The sequence below is a fragment of the Terrapene carolina genome, unplaced genomic scaffold, assembly GCF_002925995.2.
Source record: "Terrapene carolina triunguis isolate 2854851 unplaced genomic scaffold, T_m_triunguis-2.0 Scaffold42, whole genome shotgun sequence".
In the NCBI taxonomy this organism is placed as follows: Eukaryota; Metazoa; Chordata; order Testudines; family Emydidae; genus Terrapene; species Terrapene triunguis.
Genome location: NW_020664393.1, coordinates 57,338,595 through 57,366,581, shown reverse-complemented (window position 1 = coordinate 57,366,581; position 27,987 = coordinate 57,338,595). Strand labels below are relative to the sequence as shown.

Below are 27,987 nucleotides of genomic sequence, written 5' to 3'. Positions count from 1 at the left end.
ATTGACAATTTTAAATTACTGTGCAAAAGAATTCTTATAAAATTATCCAGCTAAGCAGGTGCCTGCATTTTAATTTGACTGTTAATGGCTGAAGAGCATAACTCTACTGGGACACTGGGGACTTGCACATGAGTAAGTCAAGCTTGATTTTTTTTTTTTAATTCTTAACTGTAATCAAGAAGACTGAGGTCGATCTTGAAATAGACATAAGGATAGTATTCTTGATTGCTCAGTTGTAAACCAGGAATGTCCATACTCATCTGCAAAAGGAGACAAAGTAACTTAGGTGCTAGAAATAAACTATTCTGCGATATGATCACTTGTGTTTTTACATCCCTGTCAGTAACTAGAACATACTCTTACATCTGCTTTAATCAAAGCGTTCTGTCTGAGAAGTCATGCTCAGTTCTGACTTTGTGGATTCTTTTTGAAGTATTTATACAAAACTAACTTCACCTTCTCCACCTTCTAGGGTGGATACCTATTAGCCACTTGTTTGTAAATTGCTCCCTACCATGGGATTGTGCTCACCTCCATTAGAATAAAGTGAGGTTTTTGTAAATATTACTTAGGAGTAGCCAACATGGAGGCTGGGGAGAAACTAGGGGGCTTTTTGTTCACAGGAATTGCCACCCTGGATCCGAAGTGAGGTCTGTCTAGTCCAGTATCCCCTGATGGTGGCCAGATGCTTCAGAGGGAAGTGTATGAAATGTCCCATTAGGCCTCCCACACTAGATCGCCTAACCCCTTGAAATAGGCCTAAACCCTGGAGCATGAGGTGCTACATGATCTGGTTCCTGAGCACTGGTTTTAATTAAATTGATACAAAGTCGTGCAAATATATAGTCTTGTTCAGAACTAATGGCCATAGTCTCTCCTGCAGTAGACTGAACACATACATCCATTATACTTGCTGCTGCTACTTCATCCAGATGTTTGAAGACTGCATTAAGAACATCTCTCAGGCGTTTTACAGACTTCTTGCTGGGCTGCAGCAGCATTGCCTGGAAATTCACGGGTAGGCCGTACCTTTAAATACACAGACATACACTTTGTGCTCTTGGTACAGTGCATTCATTTCAAACCTCTCTGGGAACTCTTCCTCCTATCTCTCCAATCTCATATCAGCCTGTTTTCACCAGCTCATTCCTCTCCACCAGTGCAGACTGTTTTTTTCCTTGTGCTGTCTCATCACCTGATCATATTGCATGGGAGCACCCTTGTGAAGCCTAAAGTGGATTAAACAACGTGTTCTCTCCCCAATGTAGCCTTCATTTTACTCCTCCCCTGTAAATCCACTTGAATAGTTACTTTCCCCCTTTTGCCTCCTTCAAGCTGCAGCGCTGTTCTTCAGTCATCTAAATTTTCCATGTGCTGGTAGGAATTGCTAGAGCTGACTCTGTAAAGCGGTGAGTCTTTCCCGCTAAAGTTATGTCTGAACACTGCTATATGAAAATAAACCACTTGTTTTAACTTCGGCTTACCTCAGGACAGATTCAACAAAAACTCTCAGGGCTTTCACGTGAATCCAAGCCACAAATGCTTCACTGAAGTTCACTTTCAGCCAGCGCAGTAGTGGCCCCTGTGGCAATAAACAGAATAACATTGCTATTTCTCACGTTGCTTTGGAAGTATTGATCGTGGTACTAATTACGAACCATTCACATTTGTGATTGGGGGCCAGTAGGGTAGGAAGGATGATTTAGTGGATGAGGCACTAGACAGGGTTCCAGGCTCATCCACAAGCTTGAGTGACCTTGGGCAAGTCACTGACTAGCCTGTGCCTCAGTTTCCCCCTGTGTAAAAGGTTTTTCTACCCTACAGGGCTGCTGTGAGCTTAAAAATCCATTTATATGAGCTGCTGAGATACTACAGTGATAAGGGCTGTATCAGTCACTGGAAGATCAAATCAAAGTGTTACTTACATATTGTTGTTTCTTATCAGAAGCTAATTTCATTATTTCTTCCTTTTCACATTTCAGTTCTTTCTCATCAAAATAAAATTCTCGGACCATGAACCTTAAAACAAATATATTGGCTTGTAATAGCTGCCGCTCATGTAACTTGCCTGGTCATTTGTCATATGCTTCTGGAATAATACGCATTTCTAAATTGCGAGCCAATTCCATACAGCATGCTGAATGGTGCTGTTACCCCAGAGCAATGTGGAGTCACTTTAGCATAGCAGGAGTTATTCTCCCAGACACATTGTGCCTTAGGCAAGCAGGTCGGACAGCACCAGGAGCGGTGGTTGTGGATAGCTCCTGTGCCACTCTTGGAGAACGTACATTCACCCCCTTAGAGGACAGACCCTGCTGTGCTTCCCTGCTCTCAATGAATCTAGGGCCAGCAGCAGCACGAGCCGTGAGCAGTCTTTGCACTTAGAAGAGTGTAAAGGCTAGGGTTGTGCTTTGCTCTTGCTTCATGCAGGGCAGGGGCTCCCTGCATCCTCTCCCCACCCCGAACAACCATGTGAGGCTGGCCCACTCTGCAGGAGCTGTTCAGTAACTACAGTACCTGTTTTCTCTGGCTTTGGCTTTGAAATCATCCATCACTTTTCTGAACAGTGTCACAGTGAAGAGTCCTCCCTCCGTATCCTCAGCAATCATTCTGCAGGAAGAAATGCACTGCAGTGACCTAGCATGGAGAATGCCCTGGGCTTTGATTACCTGGTTTCTGTTGCAATTCTCTTTTCCATTTACAAAACTGAACGATAGCATGAACTTTTTTAGATCTGCTGCTACTGAAAGCAAGGGCAAAATGTTCATTGATTTCAGCTGGAGCAGGACTGGGCCTTCAGGTCTAGGCCCCCTATGATCAAGCTTCTGAACCCTGCCAGCTGGGTGAGTGTCTATGTGTCTGCTTGCTTCTCTCCTGTTGTTCCTTCTTTCTGGCTCCTCTTTGCCCCTCTTCTTCCTTTCTGTCCACCTATATTTTTGAGACAGGAAGTAGCAGACAATCCCCCTTCCTGCCCACTCCCTAACTTGCCCTCCTTCACTTTCTCCTGCTCCCATTGGTTCCTTCCCTCCTGATCTTCCATCTCCAAGACTTGCATCTCTGGACTGGATCTTCTCTCCTGCCACGATTTACACTTTCCTGCTGCTGGCTATCCACTGAAACTTTTACTTCCTGGTAAGTCCAATAGGGTAAGAGTTAACTAGGCTTTTGCTGCTACAAGAGACATCTTGGAAGCTGAATTAACCCATCCGCAATCAGGAAACAGTTAAATGGCAGCACTTGTGTAAGTGTCTGTAACTTCACTAGCTTTAATGACGTGGCTATTTACATCAGGACAGAACTTGACCCATATTATTGTAACAACATGTTCCTCTATTTTCATAACAATAGCAGGCAAAATAAATGGTTTGTCAGGTGTCACGGTAAAAGCAGAGAGACCTGAATCACTGGACATTTCAAAGGAAAAGCAAGGTTATTGTAAAATAGCTCACTTAAGCATTTTCATTCATCTGCACTTTCCCACAACCAAGCAGCTTCCATTTTAATCAGGGATTGAAGTAGCAACAATGAGATTGAGAGGATAGTGCTGCTCCATACATTCTCATGGAGCTCTTTTGTTACATGTACTATTCCCTCTGCCAGCCAGGGGCTTGATTAAGATGAAAACAGCACAGAGATCTCAGGAGCAAACAGGGGAGTTAGTTCAGGAATTTCACTCACTTTGTGGATCGAGGCACTACCATATCAGAGAGGGATTCATATGTTTTTTGCCATTGTGCGTAGTTTGACCTGTGGGCAACACAAAACAAAGTGAATTAAGTAACTGAAAAGAGCAAGCATTTCTACTAAGTATATACATGTGTGTGTGATAGCCCTATGCTAAGCTGCATGGAGCATATTATAAATTAACTTATCAAATGCCTATTACCACATCACCTGCCTATGAAGCTCTTTCACTGGGATTTATTCTAACATTCCAAACTCTAGAGCTATTTCAAACTGCAGCCATTAAAAAAAAAAAAGAAGAAGAAATCAGCCTGCCAGCATATATTTCCTCATTCCCTCACATGTGGAATTCCTCCACCCAGTTATTCTAGCTGGAGGTCCAGCATGACCAAGGTTTCCAGTGATGGCTTTTCTAGATATCAAAATAGCACAACTTTAAAATCTGTCATTGTACACCCTTGAAGGTCTAGAAACAGCAGCTTTATCCCATGGGAGAGGGGAGATTCCCAGCTTCCCAAAGGGACCCAACACTTACTCCTAGCCCACTCTGGAAGGGCCTGAGATAACAGACTATGTACACAGTGACATTTTGATGTTTAGACAAGGTATTTTTAGAACCGTTTTCCATTTGTTAGTTTGATTTTTTTTTCTCCCTTTGAGCCTTAGCCAGTTGGCATCATGGTAAAAAGATGCGCTTAATGTGCCACTACAAGCACCCTAAAGCCAGAGGACAAGGGGCTCCCAGGTGAAGCACAGAGTCTCAGCTGGCCTGTACACACAGCTCGGTGTACACCCACCTGCCCACTGTCATGTTTATTTAAAAGGTGTCTTGCAATACATCACTGGAAAGCTAACTCACTGATCAATTAGTATGCTTGCACGGGGCATGTACGGTTCGTAGGTAAAGAATTATAAATGTGAGCCGGAACTATGTTCTTCAACTGCATTTGGCATGTAAGGCTCAAGGCACCCAGCCCTAGACTAAGGAATGTGGTTCCCAGCCTGCTTGAATATATCACCAGTGTAAACTGAGCAAGGAGAGACCATGGAAATGTATTTACAGCAGAGGTAAACAAAGCCATCAAACTAGCGAGTGGGGGAGATAACCACTTAATTATCGTGACAGTGGGAGGAGATTGCAAATATTAACATGGCATCAGCTCCCTGGTGGACATAGCAAGCTGAGCCCCCAGGAGGGCTTCCTGACTAAAAAAAAAATTTTAAAATTTGAGGATATAAGCAGAGAGAAAAAGCCATTCTGGCATCCTTCTCCTGATGAGACAAAGGAGCCGAGCGCGCTGAGCTCTGTGTTGGCTCCTGGTTAAGAACTGGCCAGCCATGCTGGAAGAATGACCATGGTGAGAAAATTACTTTGTCTGAGAAAACTAGTTCATTAAGTTAGGTTTTAGTCTTAGAAGCATACTTTTACTTTTGTTTGGTTGTAACCATTTCTATCCCAATGCCTTCTACTTGGGATCACTTAAATATCTGCTATTTGTTAAAGAGCCAAGGTGGGTGAGGTAATAGTTTTATTGGACCAACTTCTGTTGGTGAGAGACACAAGCTTTCAAGAGCTCTGTGTAAGCTCGAAAGCTTGTCTCTCTCACCACCAGAAGTTGGTCCAATAAAAGATATTACCTCACCCACCTTGGCTCTCTAATAACCTGACACCGACACAGCTACAACACTGCTACATGTGCTTTGTTAATAAACCTGATCTTGTTTTATTACACACCCATCTCACTGCATTATTTCCAAATGAGGGGTAAAAGCCTCAGCCAAACGAATAGCTGGTGCTGTGCACTGTCTCTTTAAAGGAACAGCAAACTTGATAAGCTTTGGCGAGTGCTACAGTGAGAGGGGCTGAGCATTGCAAGGGAGAGGGTTTTGAGGAGACTCGGGACTGGAAGGGCTGGTGGTGTCACCCTGCAAGGAGTAATCCGGCTGGTGGAAGCCAGGGTGAGGCTATGGTGCTGTGAGCAGGCTCTGGGATCGGGGCTCTGAGCCAAAGCTGCATAGCACAGAAGCACTCAGGTTTACAGGGCAGGTGGTGACACAACCCCTTACTATCTGGGTAAAACCCCAAAGTGTCACACTTAGCTTTACAGGTACAAAGATTTTTTTTAAATAGTCCCAGCAAAAGTATTTTAAACTCTCAAAAAGTTTCTTAAAATAACTTTTCTGTACAATGTGTCATGTAAAGAAACCATGATGATGGGGGTTGGTATAAAGGTTTAATGGGCTCTCAGTTGGCATGACTTGTCATGTGTGCATACAGATAAAAAAACCTGCACGTTTATGTAGTTCCTATATGTATCTTAGACCTGGTCTACACTCAAAAATTAGATTGACCTAGCTTCATGTGAAAAATTTCACATCCTGAACAATGTAGTTACATCAACCTAAGCCCCGGTGTAGATGTGGTTAGGTCGATGGAAGAATTCTTACATTGACCTAGTTACTGCCTCCCAGAGAAGTGGATTAACTACATGGATGGGGGAAAAAAACCTTTTCTGTTAATGTAGGAAGTGTCTACACTATATAGCTACAGTGCAATAACTGCAGCAGCATAGCTGAGCCGCTGTAGTGTAGACATACCCTTAGAGATGGGCCCAAACCAAAACTCTATATCCAAACTTCGTGACTTCGGCCCTATCTTTCATAACTACGCTCCCTCCCTCTTAAAAGGAAACTACACACACTTGCACTTGCTCTGTGTGTGTCTCTCTCTCTCCCTCCCCGAAAGGGAAGACATGAGATTATCTTACTTTGGAACTACAACGAGAAGAGTGATGAGATATTCTGAATTCAGCACAAAGTCTTCTTTGTTCACTATATCAGCTAAAGTACGAGTCAATAGATTTCCCCTAAAATAAAACAAATCAGAAAAAAAGAATCATGATTGGAACATATACAGGGGACTACAGCACTTTGGAAATGTCAAGTGCTATACAGCTAACTGCGAAGTAGTGTTATATACGGAGGAATGCACATTCCAGATCTGACATGTCTAAAGGCCTCGCCTACACATAGGTTTTGTACTAGTATATCTATTTTGGTAAGGGGGTGAGATTTCTTATACGAGTTATACCAGTACAACCCTTGGTGTGGACTCAGTTATACCAATATAAAGGTGCCTAATATCATTTTAGTTTATTCCCCTTCTCATATGGGAATATTTATTACACTGGTACCACTGTGCACACTAGCAGTGTTGTACCATGTTAACTAAATCTAGTTAAAGCAGGGTACGTTTTGTGTAGAGAAGCCTTTGTGTAAAGACATCCCCCTGCCCCTCAGTCTGTGTGATGGTGAGTAGAACTGAAGCTTTCACCATACCCTTCATTAAGGTTCTTCACATTTTTGCCTCATCTCTTATTACAGCTCAATATATAACTGGAAACAGGACCACCTCAGCCATGTTACTTCTAGCCTTGTCTTTCCCATACTGGGGGTCAGTCCCTCTGAGGAACTGGAGAGGGGACAGCTAGTCTGGGAGCACCTGTCCCAGCTCCACTTAGCCACCAATGGGTATCTTCTGTCCCATGCAACAAGTGCTCCTCTGCTGAGTCGGGGCTGGGAGGAAAGAACCAGGGATCACAGCAAAACAAGTGAACAAACATGAATAAAAAACAGAAAGCAAAAGCACAAGGGAAGAGGGGGGTAAAAGGCATGAAGGGAGTAAAGAATGCAGAACCAAAAGGAGAGACAGAGTAACCCCGCCAGCATATGGCACAAGCAATTAAGTGGGTGTTGGGGGAGGGAAGATGCTAATCCACCAGTTTGTTGCGGGGGGGAGGGGGGGGACAGGGGGCTGTGTCCTAAGTAGAGGTAGGCAGGAAACAGTTTTTCTCTTTCTGCAAAAAATTGAAATTTTGAAAAATTTTCACATCCTAAATCTGGATAAAGTCAAAAATCTCAAATTTTTGTGAACCGAAGCGCCAAAAGATTTTTGACCATGTTCTATTTTACTATAATTAGCTTACATTTCAAAACAAAAGGACATTTCAAACTGAAAACCAGAATTTTTCAAAAATGCCAAAATGAAACAGTTCAACAATTTCAAAACTTTTTTTTCAAAAATGTTTTGAGTCAAAAAAATTCATTGAAACAGACCTGTTCCCACTAAAATTTTGGTTTTGACAGAAAAAAACCCCAAAAATTCCGCTAAGATGAAAAATGCCTGGCCACTTCTCATCCTAACCACTCTCCAGAGTGCTAAACTACATTGCATGGGTGTGGCACTCCTCTCTGTTCCTGGAGCCCTACTTCCCCTACCACAAGGCATGGGTAACTTCCATTGGTACAGTTCAGCTCCCTGGGAACAGTCCCAGGAATGTGGGGTGGCAGCTGTGAGGCTGATACTCACTGTGCTGTTTATGGCACTCGAGAACCTGCTCAGGAAAGGTTAGCTCACATTAGCATTGAGACTTCTGTTGGCACTGACAGTGGATTTGCCTTGCACTCTCTAAGATGCTCTAAAAGTTCTGTTTACAGATGTTTTCTTCTCAAATGGGTTGCTTAAAACTCACCTTACCTAGGATTTTCCAACTCCCATAGGAAGTGGTGAAATGATAAAAGCAGACTTGAATTTAGAAAGAATGGAGCTTGCCAGCCAAATCTCATTGCTTGTTTAAGGAAAATTACAAAAGTAGTGAATCAAGAGAACTCAACATACCCTATATTTATAATAGTCTCAACATGTTTAAAGAGTGAACTTATTTAACCCAGTGAAGAGAGGAGAGAAAACATTTACTAAGGCAAGAGGCGGTGTAGCTATGAGTAATAGGATGAAATTAAGAAAGGGAAGGCTGATCAGTGAGATGCAGACAGCTGTGTAATGGTCTCCCAGGGGAAATAATGAAAGCACGATTGAGTGTGACTTCTATAACCAAGTATAGGATACAATCTGCATTGCAAGGGATTGCACTGGTTGAGTTAGTAGAACTTCCCCATTTCTTATTTCTGATACTATGCAATATGCTCAGAACCAATGCAATGATATTAAGTTTTGACGCAAGTCAGTCACATTTCCTCTATAGTTAACTGTTATGAACTTTAGCCTAAGCAAAGAGAAGGAATCTATTGGTCTGATTTTAAGAGGTACTGGACACCCCCATTTTCAATTAACTTCTGCTAGATCTGTGGATGCTCACCACTTCTGACAATTACTCCCGATACGCATTCCTGTCAGAACACGTACACTTTTATAAAGTAGGCAGAAAAGTACATACATACAAACAACACACCAGTACAAACACTCAACATACACAGGCACACACTGTACATACACAGTTTTTCTTTCCAGGCTTTGCAAATTTCCTTTGATGTTGTTGTATGCTGCTGTTCGGGACTTCAGGTCTGTTTCTATTTGTGTGATTTGCTAAATACAAAAGCAAAAATGCAACTGATGTAAACTGATTGCATTTATGTTTACAAAGTCAACAGTGCTGTAAAATAAGTATCACAATGCAAGGAGCTGGACCAAATGATAATTTCATTACATGTAAATTTTCATTACATTTTCAGTGCATCCCCAGCATAAGTAAGAGAGTATCAGATGGCATGTTTGATAATGAAGGATGTTATACTTGCAAAGAGTAGCTTCACCTGGATTTAAGAAAATAACTATAGAAAAGGTGGTTGTAAACAGAATTCATTGTTTCCATGCTCTCTCCATTTCACCTCCCCTCCCATTATAGCCAATGCATTAGGCCTTAACCAGGATCAGGGCCCTATTGTACTAGGCAGTATAGTGATATAAAATAGCCGATGGCTCCTTCCCCAAGAAGTTTACAGTATAAATAATTCATCCATCCTGTGATGTGTTTTGATTTAATGTAAAGCCATGAATACTGTAGAAAAAAATACAATATTTTCCATATGGAGAACAACATTGCAATATATAATAATAACAAAAGTATTATAATAAAGGAGATTAAAGCCGTGGGAAGCCTATATAAAAATATTCTAGGAAGATGGGGTTGCCAGGCATCTGTTTTTTGACTGGAACGCCCAGTAGGTTTCACCAGCATTATTTCATAATGAAAAAATCACACTGACTATTTCAGTACACAGGGTCTGCTTATGCTCCTACTCAAATCAATGGCAAAATGCCATTGACTCTGATAAGGGAAGGATCAGACACTGATACTAGCCCTGAGAACTGCAACAGCATGATACTCCCATTTGGATGCCTTTTTAGAAGTCGGTGAGTATGATTTACCTTTGCTAATGCTTCTGAGAGATTCTTCAGTGGCTGCTTTATGGGATATTTGGCCATGTCCCACTCAAACCGGGTCAGGTAACTAATTAGGTCAACTGAAAAGATACAAATAAACGTATGAAACAAGCAAGTTGAGAAATCCACTACACTATGTTGTAAAACTGAAAGTAAAATACAACGTTGGGAGCTATTCTCCACTTGCTCCACTATCCATACCTTTCGTTAACATTAGAGATGGGCTCAACCCAGAATCCCAGTTCTGAATGGCCCCAGAGTTCCGCACCAGATCTGAACTTCACAAAACAGAACCACAACTCTAAAAACCCCTCAAGACCCTCCCCCCACACACCCCACCCTCGCTTTTCCCAAACTTGGAAAAAGTTCAGATCCAGAATTTAACTTTGTAGCACACAGGTCCAACTGTCATTAATAATCAAGTCACACATCCTCACTGAGGCAAATTGTTCCTAATCAATCCAGATTCTCAACAATATTCAAGCTCCTAACTTCCAGTGGAAAATATTTTTGAGGATCGGGGCATTAGTATCTACCACCAAACTAGAGTCACTATAAAATTAGCTGTGACTGTTCTGGACAAAAAAATATTCAACAGTATCAGATTTTGCAGTCATTCTCATTTAGGCAAATATGCTCATGAAACACATCTCAGTTTTGATTATTAAAGTGTGGCTGAAGTTTATAATCATATCAGTAGGAGCTATCATTGGGGCAAACACTGGAGTTAATGGAATTGCACTGAGAGAAGTATTTGATCCACTTTGCTACCAGTACAGCTGATACTGTTACTCAGTTTTGACTCTGTCAGACTCCTCCTGAAGTCAAACCTGAATAAGGAGTGAGTCAAAACTGAGCAAGAAACTCCTGATTTGGCTTTGACAGTGTACCAGGAAAAGCATAAACTCAGAATTCCCAAGCTAATGGAAGCAAAACTGTGCAACAGTGTTTCTACAAAAGAATAAATCAGTCACAGCACCCAAAGTCAGAAATTCACAGCATTCAGTCTATTACGCATTCAGCCCCCATGAATGAGTCACTCTGAAACTGAGTAATGGGAGCCTCTACTCCTTCCTGTGATGTGGCAGAAATTTACCAGTGACTCCCAGCTAGCAAAAAGGATTCTTGCCATGATGCACCACTTGGAAAACAGGGATCTTTAGTGTCTGGTACCGTCAAAGGTTGAGTAGACATTACAAAACCAAATGAATGTTTTCTCTCAGCAATATGTCAAATGCTGTTATGAAACAGGCAATTTTTTGCATAAGTCAACCCAGAAAAGTTGTACACTGATGTTACCTCAGTGTAGGGTTGTCTTTATGCAAGTTTGTCTGATGGGATAAGCTCACATGTCCTCATGTTGTGTCATGATGTGACAAGACCATGATGTTACATTAAAATTCTATCGTGTCCCATCAAAAGTTCAGGCAACCCCTGGAAATTATTGTGGGACTGTCACGGGGTAAGCTGGGGCTTGGCTGCACCCTGTGCCAGGCTCAAGCTGCCTTCCCAACAGAAGAGAATAAGTCCTGCGATCACATGGTAGAAGATTGGGCCTCAGAGTTGGGCCTGCTGGAATATAATGGGCAGCCTGAGTTAAGGGAGGAGGCTGGAGACAAGAAGGAAGAGAAAGGCTCTCTTCCGTATCCAGGCAGCAGGTCTGGGACTGTAACCCTGGAGGCTAGGAAGCTCGAACCCCGTATATTGGAGAAAGGCCCCAGCAGGCCAGCAGAGGACCTGGGGAGTGAGACCTACAGGGAGCAGATAGACTCCTGCAGGATTCTGTGAGCCAGGGGAAAGGACCTGGAGCACATGTGGAACTTACATTCATCTGATTTATTTGGGAGAAATAAAGCTCAAGCCCTTAAAAAAACTGAGTGAAATCCTGTGGCTGCTGAGTTCTTTGATGGGTTGGCTCACTGGATTACCTGGATCCATTAACATCCTACAAACTGGGCTTCTAAGACATGGCATCATCCTGTCAATACCGAGATCCTCCTGGCAACCCTCCATGATGCTCTGTGAAATGCATTTAATGCACTACGTTCTCTCAGATCTGTAGCAAAAAACCGTTCTAACTACTGTACTAACAAGTTGCAGTTACTGCAGCCTCTTCTTGTGACAAAACATAGTCACTCTTCCACACACTGTTATCCTTTCCCTGGACTTCTCTCAGCCCAGGAGTCAGTTTACCTTATTAGACTTCCTAAGTGTGAAAAGTCAGGTATTTTACTTATCAACAGAAGCTGCAGCACAAGAGGCAGATAGCATTGGAGTGACTATGCTCCTACCACTTCTACACAAAACGCTCTTAGGACAGGCCACATAAGACTACAAAAAAAGCCAGCACAGTGGAGCTTTAGGACAAAATCCTGCACCTCCTCTATGAATATGAAGTGGGATCAGCACAATTCTGCAGCATTCTGTGTGATGGGGAGAGATTGCAGCAGCCACAGAAAGGACTCCACCCCCTGGCACGCATGGAGTTGTGCTCTGAGGTGGCCTTTGCTCCAGCAACATGGGCTTGGGAGTGGGCCAGGGGAGTAGATCTACCAAAGTGGAGAACTATGTACACAGAGGCTCTGACAGCATTAAGAACATAAGAACAGCCATAGTAGGTCAGACCAAAGGTCCATCTAGCCCAGTATCCTGTCTTCCAACAGTGGCCAATGCCAGGTGCCCAAGAGGGAATGAACAGAACAGGTAATCATCAAGTGATCCATCCCGTCGCCCATTCCCAGCTTCTGGCAAACAGAGGCTAGGGACACCATCCCTACCCATCCTAGCTAATAGCCATTGATGGACCTATCCTCCATGAATGTATCTAGTTTGTTTTTTAAACCCTGTTATAGTCTTGGCCTTCACAACATCCTTTGGCAAGGAGTTCCATAGGTCGACTGTGCGTTGTGTGAAAAAATACTTCCTTTTGTTTGTTTTAAACCTGCTGCCTATTAATTTCATTTGGTGCCCCTAGTTCTTGTGTTATAAGGCTGCAGTAGCATCCATGGAGCAGTTCCGCAGGTATTCCCTGATCCAGGGGAAGGGGCCTAGGATTTCATCCCTCTGACCCTTGCACAAAGCCTTTTTACTTAGGCTTTGCAGGCAGGGCTGGATTAACCATTAGGCTAGTAAGGCTATAGCCTTAGGTCTTCCTATTTTTAGGCACTCTGGTCAGGCAGGGGGCATGGCCAGGACTGGGTGAGGGGGAGCGAGCTTACTCACGCAGCCCTTCTGGAGCGCTCCTGCCAGCAGGAAAGGCAAAGCAGCCCCCTGTGCTTGGAAGGAGCTCAGCCGGCAGCCTGCTGCGTCTCCCCCACACTGCAGAAACACACTGCCAGGTATCCGGTTAAAAACTGGTGACCGGACACTAAAAATCCAGTTACCACGGGAACCCGTGCCAGCTGTGGGTGTAGTCTGAGCAGGCACTGTGCCTCCCCGGCTCCCCTCACCCCTGATTTTTCTGGAGCTCTGCTTAGCTGTCAGGGAGGAAGACGCTCCCTCTGTCCCTCTCCTCAGCCAAGGCTGGCAGGCAGCTCCAGGACGCTGCCTCCTGGGTCCTAGTTCCTGTCACGGTCATCTTCTATGTGTGCTGGGTCCCCTTTCTGGACAACTGGTGAGTGCCTGTGAGGGGGTGGGGGGGAGGGCAGGGCAAGGAGATAGTGGGGGGAAGAGGCAGTACCACAGCGGTAGGGTGGGAAGTTTGCACAAAATCTGCACACATGCTCTCCAGCTCCACCCAAAACTATTGCCCCTCCCATGTATAAGGAACGAATTCCCACACATCTGTAGGAAAAACAAAACAAAACCTCCCATTCTGGATACCAGTATTCTAACTTTTACAGTACCTTCCATCGAGGGGCTTCAGATTTATGATGCACTGTGTTCAATACTGTATTGAACTTTACTAAAAATCGAAGAAATAATTTTTTTTTCTTTGATGTATTTTTCTGTACTGGGATGCACAGGCAACCAAGTTCTTTCCTTAAGCTCAGCCTAGTTCCACAGGCCAATGCATCTTTGTGCTTTTAAGGGGGTTGCAAAAGCACTGGAGGAAGCTCAACACACAATGTTGTAGGTTTCTCCCTCAAGGATTTTAAATCTACTTCTTAGCAGGCTATGACAGAAAGACTGGCTAAATAGGCTAAAGGCAGGTTCTGTCCATTTGCTGGTTCTCTAGCAGTTCAATCCATCATAAAAGTACCTCACATTTGATTTCTTTTGAGTTTCATTCCAAAAACTTAGAGCTAAATAAACCTGAAGTTAGTCCTCATTTTTCTGCCCCAACTCAAACTAACTTCTTTCCCAACTGGAAAATGTTGGGTAAGCCTGGAATGTGTGTGATTTAAGAAGGGAATGAGAACACAGGCCAATTCCTGCTGACAGTTAAACCTGTGTGGCCTTACTGACTTCAGGGAGAACAGATATTTGCACAAGAATAGAATTTGGTCCCTTCTGCTCTTTCACAACTGGTATAAGCAGAATCTCATTCACTTTCCTTCTCTAAACTCTGAGCACTTTAAGGGAAAAAAATAGCAAGGTCTGCTTGATTTATACATGCAAACGAAACAGGATTCCCTTCATTCTACATCAGCCTTAAACAAACTGTTGTAACAAACAACAGACCTGATGTAACAAGGGTGTCACTACAGCAGCCTTGGTTGGACTGTTCTTTTGAAAGGTCTGTAATGGTTCTTTTAAGATGCTGATTTTCAATTTTTGTTCAGGGGGACAGAGAACACAACAGGGAATAGCTCTGTTTTGTCAAATGCTAGTCATTCAAAAGCTGAAAGGCTTGAGATTAAGTTTGTTTAATGTTTGTACAGTGATTTTGAAGAGCTAACATAGTACAGAAGTGCTAAATATTATGACTGGGCAACCATCTAAAAATCTGTGTCACTTCTAGCTGTTACTGTTTTCTTACAGAAAGCTTAAAACAAACAAATGCAAACCGTAGGGGGCTGGTACACACAGAACTCATGCTTAAAAAAACCTCATGTCAGGGCTGCTGATCACACATTCTAGAATAGATAATACTTAGTGCCAGGGCCGGCTCTACTGTTTTTGCCGCCCCAAGCAGCGCGCCGAATTGCCGCCGCAGCGCCGAATTGCGGGGGCAGTCCATGTGCCGTTAGGGCGACACGCGCGTTTCCGCGGCAGCGGCAATTCGGCGGCAGCTTCTGTCTTCAGCCGGAAGACAGAAGCCGCCAAATTGCCGCCACGGGCAGCTGAACATAGAAGCTGCTGCCGAATTGCCTCCGCCGCAGAAACGCGCGTGCCGCCCTAATGGCACACGGACCGCCCCCGCCCCCGCCAGCAATTCAGCGCGCTGCTTGGGGCAGCAAAAACACACGGACTGCCGTCCCTTGCAGATTGCCGCCCCAAGCACCTGCTTGGAATGCTGGTGCCTGGAGCCGGCCCTGCTTAGTCCTGCCACGAGTGCAGGGGACCAGACTAGATGACCTCTCAAGGTCCCTTCCAGTCCTATGATTCTATTCAATTATTCTAATTGTGGAAGAGCTTGGTGACAGAATGGTTTAACTACACAAACTGGGCATCATCCCATAAATCAGTAATTCATTGTCCTCAGCCAGTGCAACATTGGGAGGCAGCTTTCAGAACAAGACAGCCTAAACTACAATGCCACCCAATGTAATTTTCCTACTACTACAGGGGTAGGCAACCTATGGCATGCGTGCCGAAGGCACTCACACTGCCCTGGTCCTGGCCACCGGTCCGGGGGGCTCTGCATTTTAATTTAATTTTAAATGAAGCTTCTTAAACATTTAAAAAACCTTATTTACTTTACATACAACAATAGTTTAGTTATATATTATAGACTTATAGAAAGAGACTTTCTAAAAACGTTAAAATGTATTACTGGCACGCGAAACATTAAATTAGAGTGAATAAATGAAGACTCGGCACACCACTTCTGAAAAGTTGCCGACCCCGTACTACTACTTCCTCTACTTCAGTGGATTTTACACCTGAGTGGTTTTCTTTTACATAATAAAAGCTGTCTGCCTCCCAGACTGCAGTCAGAGTGAGATAGGGTATATGGTGTAGAGTCCATAGCTTGGGGGAAACACCTGCAGGGCTTGGCTTTGCACTGTGCCATGTGGAGAGCTGAGAGTAGAAGCACAATGTTGAAAGAGGTGATCAGGATGGGGAATGTTGCAGTGTTCATCCTCATAGATGAGCACTCCACTACCTAAGAGGAGGGAGGCCTAAGAGAAGGACAGCGTAGCATCCCCCGTGCTACCTCTTACTCAGAAGTATCTGTTTGAAGAAATGAGTGTAGTGAGAGTAAAATAAACTTGTTAATTTTACATAAGTAAATAATATATAAATATGTATGTAGATAAATGTTTGGTGACTTCATAATTTTTTTGGCAATATGTAATTCATACTTAGGCCCGTCCCTCCCATTAGCCTTAGGCCGCTCATAATCTTAACCTGGTCCCTGACCTTAAAAACAACCCCCTACTCAAAATAGGTCAGCATTTGGAGGAAAGTTGGCATTTGAGCAGCAGGAGAGAAAATCTGGAGTGCTAAATTCATACATATCCAGCTTGATACTACTACTTGTCAGAAGAAAGAGATGAGCACTGGTAGTCACCCATGTAGTCTGTGAATGATCTGACAGTGTCAATCAGCCTAGTGTGGATAGTAAATAGATGTAGCAAATTCTACACAAGCTTCCACAAGCATTTGTTCAAACTTCACAGTCACTCTGACCCTGTTTATGCCCTCTTTGTGTCTGCATTTCACTCAAACTAGTACTTCCAAAGTGACCTTTAAGTTGTTGTGCAATAGTATTTGGAACTAGGATAATCTGAGATGGGACACTGCGGGACGCTGCTTGACACAGCAGAGAGACGCTATTCCCTAAACCCCTCACCAGAGCCCTAGCACTGGGGCAACTAAATGAGCTACACAATCTACCACACCTTTCAGCTGGGATGGCACACACAGATTTTGTATGTCCCAGGCAATCAATGCTCTGTCCCTTAGTGTCCTAATTGTAGTAGGACTGGCACTCCAGGCAAGCCTTTGTTTCCTCTTATAGGTCACACATTACCCCTTCTAAAACTGATTAAACTGCTATTCATCCCTGAGATTCAAAGCCCCAGAGCTTCAGCAAGCCCCTCCTCCTGATCACAAATTACATTTATCCACCTAGGAAGTAAACAGAACACCAATACCTTCACAAACTTTCAATATTGAATACCAAATATTTGCAGAAAACTGTAAAGAATCAATCCAAAGGTGAGAGAAAGATCCTCAAAAAATTGTATTGATTCAAATACTGAATACCCTTGAGAAAAATCACTGCTAGTAGTAGTAAATATTTATATTATGGTAGCACCTGAGGTCTGACCTAGGATTAGAGGCTCCATTGTGCTGGGCGTTGTATAAACAAAGAAAAGAGACATTTCCTACCCTGAAGTGTTTACAGTCCAGCTGCCAAAAGACAGGCTATCGTCTAAATCCTTCAGGGAAATTATTGGCTGTGAATTAGTCACTCAGCTGTAATAATTTTATTCCACACTGTTTAATGCTTCAAAATGTACATGTATTTCCACCCCTGTTTTATCCCATCTTGCTGTTCCTATGAGTTTTGAGCTCCTTCTACTATAGAACATAATTTGTAAAGCTGGCGTAACGCCACTGAATTTCGAGTCACCTCGAATCAATGCTTCCATAAATGACAGCAGATTTTGGTCTATTGCCTTTGGAAAAGCTTTATTTTCACTCTCTGGTTTTTGAAGTTTGTATAATTATGCCGCAAGAAGGCATTTCCTGCTGTTGTGATGGGCTAGTGTTCCTGGTAGCATATTTGTTTTGCTTTTTATAAAAGGCGTACACCACCTGCCCAACACTAACTGGCTCCTGCCCCAATGAACTCTGTTGGCTAAACTAAAAAGGTGATGTGTTGTGCTGTTCCCAACACTCCCTGCATGAATGTAGACAAGCCACTGTCATGTAGGCACACCTGCCATTTTGATAGTTTAGTCTCCTGAGGGCTGAAATACTTTGGTTTAATTCTGGCTGTTGGCTGATTTGGGGGTGGCTGGATGGTATTTTCTCGCCTGTGGTTTACAGGAAATCAGACTAGATGATCTGGTGACCCCTTCTGGCCTTAAACTCTATGAATTCAGAAAGTCTGGGCCATATTTCCATCAATCACACGCACAATCCAGCTGAAATCAATGGGATTGCATGGGTGTAACTGAAGGGAGAATTTGACCCAGTATGATTGAGTGGGCTGAAAATGGGAGTAGGACGCAGGAGCTCAAGTGTTATAGTATTGATGCTGACTTGCTCTGTGGCCTTGGGCAAGTCCTTAATTTTGGGGTGTCCCTTTCTCCCACTGTGAAGTGGGGATAATATTTATCTCAGACGGTGTCAGGAGGATTAGTTAGCTGGTGTCTATGCATGACATCCTAATGTATAAGGAGAACTCTTTAGTGTACAAAAATATGACTCCATTTTGCAAGATGCAATAGTCTTTGAAAGGCTGAAGTACTCCTAGCCTGAGTTTAAGAAAGAAATGCATTATCTTGATCATCAGAACATAAATGTTTGTAACAAATATTGCACAGCCAACTCATTCTCACATCTGTCTGTTGTGCATGCAGAGCTGTTAGAAGAGGAGAGGAAAAGGGCAAAATGAGGAAATAAAAGAAGAAAATGGGTTAAACCTGTTGTTATCTAAGTCATAGGGATATCGTGACCGAGCTACGAGGTTGTTACTTGAGAAATCCCTCGTAACCTGATCACTGTATCCCTACAACCAGACTGAGAGACCCATCATTAGCATTAACACACTCAAGTGCATGCTTGTAAAAACACAGCAACAATCAATACTCAACATACTCTTTAGACACTTCATTTTATTCTTCAGTCCTGAAACATAATAAGTGGGATTATTAAACTTTCAGAGTTCGACTCATCAGATGCAGATCTTATTATATGCAAGAGGAGCTTTTTTAAAAGAGAAACCCCTACACTATTCCTACAGGGTTTGGAAAGAAAATAGTGCAAACAGTCAAAAGCTAAACTACTTGTTTAAAATTGGAACACACAGAGTATGACTGCCAATGTATTCCTCTGGTATCTAAGGATTTCTCGCTACAGGTCTGTAGTAGCATTCCGAACCCTAAGAAAACACGAGGCGAACAGACATTTCTAAACAGCTGAGACACTCATAGGCTAATGGTATGAGCACAGGACTGGGAGCTAGAAGCTCTTAAATGTTAATTCCAGTTTTGGCATAGACTCTCCCTGGGGCCTTGGGGATGGCCTGTAACCTTAATTTCTCTTTCTGTAAAATGTGAATGATGTTTACCGCAGAGGTACAATGAGGAGTGGTCATTGTAATATTTGTAAAGTGCTTTGAGAATGAAGAGCACTCTATAGAGTTCAAATGCTGCTGGCAAGGGCAGAATTGCACAGGGAAGATTGAAGGGAACACACTCCAAACAGGACCAGCATGTGTGTGTATCCAGCTACTACACAGCCACTGACTGCTGCACTGGAGTTGGTCCTGCCCTGTAATTAGCAGATTAGTGCCCTGGCCACACACTGTGTCCTCAAGAGAACATAGTCAGCCCATCTCAAAACACTTTCAGCACTGTAGCGAGATCATGCCCTGGAAAAAGCCCCTCATCTGCTCTCTCTTCCTGTACAGAATAAAGCAGGATTTTTGCCCTATGTATCAAGCGGGAACACCATTATTCTAAGTTATAGGTACAGAAAACTGCTTAAAGTTATGCTTACCACTGAAGTATTGTGACTACTGTATTATACAAATACAATGTCCGCTGCCCTGCTGCCCAGAACTGGCACTTAGTCTCCATTAGATGAAGTGACTCTTAATGGTCTGGTTCTGAGGCAGACTGACATGTCCACTTATGATGTCAGGTAGGTAAAGCTGTAGTTACCAGAGAGTTCCTCCTCTCTCAGTATTGTAGTGGAGAATGAGAGGCATACATGCCTTTGCTAACTAATGTCACAAACTAGCATTCCAGTCAGATAGTCAATCAGAGCAGATTAAGCTTCAGTGGTCCATACATTTTCAAAACCACGCAGCCCATGGAGGGTCGTGAGTTGTTCACGCAATGACGGACAATGACGCCTACCTTCTTTTCTATTCCCCTCCCCAGGTTGATAAAAGTTTTTTCTTAAATGAAAAATGGACATTGGACAATGGAAAGGGGAAGTGAAACTGAAATAAACTGGAAAAAGCTTGTATTAAAATCAGTGGAAGTAGGACTAGGCTTAAGATCTGTTTTAGAAAACAGTATTACAAAATTTCCTGCATCTTCCTCCCCCGCCCCCCAAAGATAGATGTCTTAATCCTATTTGTTCAAATTCTAACATAGATATAGAAAGCATCAATGAATAAAAACATTCATATTCACAGCACCTACCTCCATTGGCCAGAAGATTCTCCTGGACTTTATCTTTTGAGTCCTCCATAACTTCTCCTATGTATTGTGCTATTTTCTTTATTACGCTTAGGTGTAACAAGAGAAGCTTTTGTTAGTGACAGAATCTAATTGAAGATAAAACAGTTACAACAATTATCTGATTAACAAGGAGGTTCTCGTTCAACATATTTCTGAAGCAAGGCTTTTAATTTGTAATTCAAATGATGATGAACAAAAGACTTATGGCATACTGCATAACTACACTGCTTATTTCTAAATACATGTACTTTGTAAATACTCTCTAGTCTAGCAATAACCTGGCCCCATTCAAACCTATGGGAATTTTGCAATTAATTTCTTTGGGATTAGGATTTGACCTCATGTGCATCTACTACTCTTCGTAACACCTATGCATAAAGACTTAATCCTAGAAAAATGTATGTGTGCATAAAAATCCAAGGATGATCAAGGGATTGTCTTCTAAATATTGAGTATTTCGGAATACTCAAGTGGTTGAAATAAAAAAAAAGAAATGCAGATGTGCAACTAGAACAAAAAGAAATCAGTTTCATAGGATGCTAAATCAATTTCTGTAGTTCATTACGATTTAAAAAGCTTCCTAAGGACAAAACCAAAATCCTACTGTACGGCAAAGGTGCACCCCCTATGTATTGTTCCACAGAAGGATGGGCCTAACTGCCCCTCTCCTGCAGAAATATCCATGGGAGGTAGCTGGGAAAGTGCAGGTTCCCCTGACAGAGTTTCCTCCAAATTCTACTTCTGTTGGGGATTCCACCCCACCCCACCCCTTCACTTGCCTCCCTGCAGAAAAAGCAGCAAGTCCAGACTCCTAAACTGGCAGGTTCCACGAGATATGCAGGGATCTGGAGATTTACTGGCTACAAAGAGCCATCTGTGCTGAGGCCTTGTCCCTGTGGTCCAGTTCCTTGAACCCCCTACTGTCTTCTCTGGCTCACTAGCAACACAGCTATTTCCTCCAGTCTAGGCTTTTTCCCTCTGGCTCCTCGCAAGACGGCAGCACTTGGCTCCTCACCACTCCTTCGCTGGGCTGTACGAAGAAGCATTGGTGTCATACTCTCCTGCCAAGGAGAAAACTGAAGCAAAATATGCTTCAATTAAGCCTCTTATTTGAGGAATAAGAATCAGAACCTATGAACTGTGTTCTCTCAAAATAACCATCTTGTAGTCTATTATAATGGTCTAGAACAGCGGTTCTCAAACTGTGGGTTGGGACCCCTTTTTAATAGGGTCACTAGGGCTGGCGTTAGACTTGCTGGGGCCCAGGGCTGAAGCCAAAGCTTGAGCCCCACCGCCCGAGGCCAAAGCTGAAGCCTGAGGGCTTCAGCTCTGGGTGGCGGGGCTCAAGTTACAGGCCCCCTGCATGGGGCTGAAGGCCTTGGGCTTTGGCTTCCTCCTTCCCCCCCCCCCCCAGGTTGGCAGGGCTCAGGCTTCAGTTCATCCTCCCGGGGGCATGTAGTAATTTTTGTTGTCAGAAGGGGGTCGCGGTGCAATGAAGTTTGAGAACCTGTGGTCTAGAAGAATCAAATATATTGCACGTGAAAGCAGTTTGCAATGTCATCACCTAAAGAAAACTACCCAGCACTGGATGTGTAGGCAACAATGCATTAAACAGCAGTTAGTAGATGGCCCAGACGATACTAATGGAAAGGTTAGAGCAGTGGTAATGGTATGTGATCTGCAGCTCCTTTTCAATTGACATGTGGATGAAATATTTTGAGAACTGAACAGTGCAGAGAGGTGCGGGGGAGACAGGTGATGGGGACAGGACAGGGGTCAATGTCAGGATCTCTCTCAGGAATCAATTCTGCAAAGGTGTTGAACACCCTCAACAGCCTTTGAAACCAGTGGATGTGAATGTGTTCAGCACCTTGTAGGATCAGGCCCTTACAGAGTGGTCCATGGAACAAAAATGCTGGTGAATCCCTGAGTAAAGGCACGTATGAGGAGTGAGCAATCAGAAAGCAGCAGAGCCTAACGCTGCCTTACAGTGACCTGGAAAAACACTCTGTCTTGCTGTTTAAATAAATAATAAAAGTATGTGGAAACAAGAGACCCTGAAAACTCTTGCCCCTTCTCTGCTGTCCTAGTGAGAAGTAGTGCTGACAGGTTTGTGCTGCCTAGCTTTAACCAGCATTTCTTGCATTTGTTTATCTAACAACAGTTCAGCAGGGAGCTCCTTTCAATGAGCAGGAATGTAAATGTCCAGTTCATTTGCATAGCCTGTCACTAATAACCAACTGTACATTGTTTACTTCTACTGAGGCATGTGTGCTTGGTACATTAACCCTTGGATTACAGAATCTATTCTCAAAAACCTACCGGACTATTTATATAGTGTATAAAACATATGCTTTTATTATTATTATTATTTATTTGTATTTCACTGTGCTAAGGCCTTAACACAATTATATTGACTGATATCTTTCTCTGCTCATCCTTTGCTTTGATATTGTACATATTTGTCTTATATTTAAACCAGTTTAATTCCTCAGTATTACTTAGCACCACTGATAAGCAGAGCTTTACACAACAAATATGCTGAGGTCCTGCCCCAAAGACCTTATAATATAAGGGCCTGATCCTGATCCCTTCGCTGATGATGGATATCATGATACTTCACACATGGGACCGCTGAAGTCAACGGGGCCATTTGTGGAGTCGGGTGCTACTTGATAAGGGATCAGAATCTGATACTAAGTTAAGACAAGGAAAACACAAGGAGATGACAAACAAAGGGAAGGTCTGGGGGAGGGATGAAGACACCTTGTATTTCTACACACACTGAAATAATTCAGTGCATAATCCAAGCTCTAGGGGCCTGACTTTTAACAAGGACTGAGCACTCACTGTAGTTGATGGGAGCTATGCATACTCAGCACCTCTGAAAATGAGGACCTAAGTGGTTTTGACAAACATTCAGACTAAAACCGTGCAGTAGCTTGGCCACTGGCTCACTTGGGTAAGTGGTACCCTACTGTTACAGCTGGTGACTACAAAGTGAAAACCAACTTCCCCATTTCTTGTCCACGCTTCACCCCACATCATTGTGGACATTGACTGCTTTGACTAGGTTTTCAAAGATTCTGGGAAGAAAATCTGACTCCCTCTGCCATCACAGGAATGGGGAGGTGAGGACTGATCATTGAACTAAGCATTGAATAGCTCTGTTTTGCTAAGAGGCTGGAGAAGCAGCCATAAGAAGTGCAATTGCCTGTGCACCACATAATGATTAAAAGCAATGGTCCACATTCAGCCCTGCTGTAACTCCACTGAAGTCGAGAATTACACCAGGAATCAGTTTGCTCTAACGGGTTTAATCCTGATCTAGCCATCTGATGGAGTTGTAAGAAGCCCTCATACCCCCCTCACAGCTAGCCCTGCATACAGCTTCAGCTGCTGGACAAAATCCCTTCAGGTGGCAAATATGTACGTGGGCTAGGAAAACAGCCTGAAGAGGGTTAGCATGACTAGCCCTTAAGTGAGCATGTGCGCATTCCGCTGCCACTGCCAGAACCATGACTATGAGCAATGTGTGTTGCCAAAAAAAGGAGCAAAGAGCACCCAAAAGCAGGTTGTGTTGGCTCAGCATGTGAAGTCTTGCCCCGTGCTACAGAATGCCTGGTAACCAGGCAACCTCTTTGTTCCCTTCATGGTGCATGCAGCCCTCTGTGCGCAGGTGTGATTTGGCCCAAAGGTCAGACCGTAGAGCTGTCACTCATTCACTCAGGTGAGTCCCAATGAGATCAGTGTGGCTCTTTGCTTGTGTACCTGTTGATCCTCAGCGGGAATAAGGGCTCAACAATCTGGCCCAGTGTTGGCATGGCGGGACTTGAGGAATGTGAATTGGGCTCCTGGAGAACTCAAACTTCTTGCTTAGACAAACCTTCCCCTGAAAAATCCTGCCTCTTATAGGGGAGGGAATGGAGTCTTTTGAGAAATCCTCTATGGGACAGTGGGGGCTTTTCACTCTGAAAATCCTGCTGTATTCATTGGAGTTCCTGCTTTTAAAAACCTCCTACATTTTTCATTGGAGCTTTCTTCCTAGTACTATCGGCTTAATCAGGATTACCTTTCAAACAAACTCTGCACAAGGACCCCAATCCTGAGGCTCTTACTTGGACAAAACTGCCACTGACTTCAGGGGGCCAGTTGGTTAAGGAATGTAGAATCTGGCCCCTTATTTGTGGTGACCCGCTATAGGCTAGCCAAGGGTTAAGCCAAACCTATCAACTTTAGTTGAGTTCTAGAACCAGGTTTAGACAAGTCAGGGGTAGATGAACACAAGGACACTGTGTCCTGTAAAAACAATGTCTGTTTCTCATTTGTATGCAGTAAATAACATCTATTTTACCTTTCAGCAAAGCTATCAAGTTTTCCCAACTCATCTGAGAGACCAACAAGAGCATCCAATGTCCCCACCTGTGCAAAGGACCATAAATAAGTTAAATGTACACAAGCCTGTGCAAGGCATATGCTTTCAAAGCTTTATCAGCACTGACTTCTCTTTAGCAATTATAAAATCAGCAAACTTGGTAGAACTTTGTTCGCTTAATGAAAAATGGCAGCAGGGGCTCTTTTTAGATTTTGGAACTAAAAAGCCCATTTAGATAAATGGAAAAAATGCACACATTAGTCTCATGATCATGCACTGATGTCCTCCTTCCTATTTTTGATTCCTGAATCATCACATAGAATAGACTGGATATTTCACTAGTAAAATATTCGTATTTTCATAAGCATTTAAGGACTAACACATACACACAGGAGCAAACTTGGTGTAGGAGGCGGAACAGTATTTATACTAAAGAAATGCTTTTGAGCAATGTTTGTCTGTTTTCTTTGCTATTACTGAAGATCGTATCTTTCTCCAAGCCCAGCTTCTCCTTTTTGTATGATTCTGCACGACAGTCATAATCTTATGTTTATGACATCACAGCCTGTTGAGGAATCTATTATTGTAATGTTGCCAATTCATCATGATGGACTTTACTACAGGGTCATACCAAGAGAGAAGAAGGGTTGAGTGGAAGCAAATTCTACACAGTGTAATTAGCAAAAATATGGTAATAAAAGTAATAGGGCTACATCTTCAGTTGATGTAAATCAGCATAGCTCCCTGGCTTCAAAGGAGATCTATTAACTTACACCAACTAATCTCCTTTGAAGCCAAGGGAGCTATGCTAATTTACGCCAGCTGAAGATGTGGCTCATAGTAGGTAACTATGTATTTGGAAAGCTGGCCCAAGTCTGAAAGTCATGCGTTGCATAAACTATTTTTCATTTTGGTGTTTTAACAGCCAGAAGGTCAGACTCTGATCTCCACTACATCAGTAGAAATCCGCAGTAACTCAATTTGTAGATGGTTAGTGCTTCCTCTGGATTTAGGGCCGGATTCCCAGATGTTCTGAGATTCTCCTTCAAAATGCTGCACATGGTCAACTTGGATTGCTCCCTCAAAAAAGCTGTTCCTAAATCTAGTGTAACTCCATTGACTTTGATGGAACTACTGTAACTGAGATCAAAATAAGACTCAGAGCTTTAAAAATAAGGATTAATAATGGGCTGAAATTTGAAGTGTAATCATCTATCTATCTATCTATCTATCTATCTATTATCATATCTGAATGTGCACACCTTGCTGTACAACTCTTAGTTTCCTCAGAGCAACATTTATCATACAGACTGTCTATTTTCTTCTTTGTCAAGTTTCTCATTAGCACACTCCTGGGTATCCATATATCTAACTACTCCCATTGCGTTAGTGAGCCTATTGTGTGTAATGGTATACTACCTTGAAGAGCATGGGTAAATGGTGAGCAGAGTGCAACAGAGATCAACCAGCGTGTGTAGAGTTTTAACTGGCTAGCCACCCCTGGCCTGCATCACTCCTTGCAGACATCCTCTCAGTAAAGTAAAATGTGTGCAGGCAACTTCAGAAGACCCATTCTTTTTTCTCTCCTGATCGTCTCTGTCTCAAATCCATTTTCATTGGACTCCCTGCCTAATTCTCTTCCATTTCCCAACATATGTACCCCCATCAAGAAAAAGAAAGGGTTCTCTGTTTGTGTTCGTTATGCCACCCAAACCCTGTCCTCTCTTTCTGCTTTTACCTTGAGGTCTGGGATGAGGAATTTATTGTTGCTGGACAGGTTGGCTTTGGATGTCACTGTGTTCATCCTCTCCAGGGCTTGCAGATTTACTTTATCCCCCGGTGCAGAAATTAACCAGAACTCCGACATGCTTTTTATCTTTCTCTTCACTCCTGATCACTATAGCCACAAATAACAAGACAAGCAAAGGTCACTGTTTTAAATATATTTCCCCTGTGAACTGAATCCAGGTAGAATGAAGCACTATATAGATAGATAGATTATCCAAACTAACTTTATAAATAAGTTAAAGAACATTGTAGCTCCCTCAGTTTGAAACCTAAATTGAATGTGACCTTCCCTGAATGTTATGAAAAGGCAGCAGAAGTTCCTCCTCTCCCAGAGTTGTTTCATCTGGTTTCTGGAGAGGAGGTTTTCGTAAAAATAAATCTCCATGATAGCACACCCTCCTCTATCAGATTTAAGACTCTGATCCTGCTCCCACTGCAGTCAATGGGAAACTTCCACTGGCTTCAGCATCTATGGGGCAGGGAAGGAAGAGTGAGCCTTTTGTAGGTTGCAAAAATCCAAATGTAATATGTGTTTCTGTTTGTTAAACACAGTCTCTTAACAAACTTTAATACCATGGTGGTTGTGTAGGAAAGGAAAAGTAGATTGTAAAATGAGCTTTGTGTGCTTTCAGGCAGTCAGAAAATGCTACTGCCATGGTGATCAATTTCCACAATGACATTACTTATGTACAGAGAAGGGAAATGGGGGAAACCACCCTAAATGGTCTCAAATCCACAGTGTAAAGAACACCTCAGTAAATACAATATATTTAGCAACTAATAAGGCAAACTGCAGAAAAAATAGAGAGGAGAAGGAGAAAGTACATTATTAAACAGTTCAGAGTAAAGGAACAGCTGGGGTGGATGGGAAGAGAACTTCCCTCTCTGTCACACAGAGATTGCTGATTTTTTTCTTCTTCATAAAAATACCTTAAAAGAACCTTCAAATAACATTTCCTGATTTAGGTTTCTTTGCCCATCTTCACAGGTTGTTCTAGGAGGGACATAACTAGTTTGATCATTTAGGGCTTAATCATGAATTATTTGTGCACACACACACAGAGCTCCTTGGGAATTTGGGGAGCACAAGAATTGCACAATCAGCCATTAGAGTATAAACTCCTTGAGGCACAGTCAACATTTACTTATATGTTCTGTACAGAGCCTAGAACGTTGTGGTAATTACTAATAAAATATAACTGTTGTAATTTGCCTCACATTTAAGATTCTGAGACAAGGCGCTAGAGAGACTCAGTTACACAACACACTAAATCACTTAAAAATGACATAAAAGACCCAGGGCATAAATCGTTTCCACAGCTCACAGACAGACACTATAGTTCAGTTGCTTTGTTTCTCTTACCTTGTGCTGGATGGAAGTTTTCATTCCATGAGAGAAGAGGCTCTGATGCTCTGAGCCCCTG

General features: G+C 42.9%; 1 protein-coding gene across 1 annotated transcript; it reads right to left on the bottom strand.

Annotated features, from left to right (window-relative positions):
• On the bottom strand, positions 1 to 27,981 carry ATP6V1C2 (ATPase H+ transporting V1 subunit C2). Its single transcript, XM_024208379.3, has 13 exons — positions 27,927 to 27,981; positions 26,514 to 26,672; positions 24,755 to 24,822; positions 20,362 to 20,447; positions 9,911 to 10,005; positions 8,976 to 9,067; positions 6,453 to 6,551; positions 3,679 to 3,747; positions 2,518 to 2,610; positions 1,926 to 2,019; positions 1,485 to 1,582; positions 900 to 1,029; positions 1 to 260 (listed from the first exon to the last, which is right to left on the bottom strand). Exons 2-13 carry the CDS (start codon positions 26,640 to 26,642, stop codon positions 165 to 167), a joined length of 1,149 nt encoding a protein of 382 aa, XP_024064147.2. The 5' UTR covers positions 26,643 to 26,672; positions 27,927 to 27,981; the 3' UTR covers positions 1 to 164.
• Between the last annotated feature and the right edge of the window lie 6 nt (positions 27,982 to 27,987).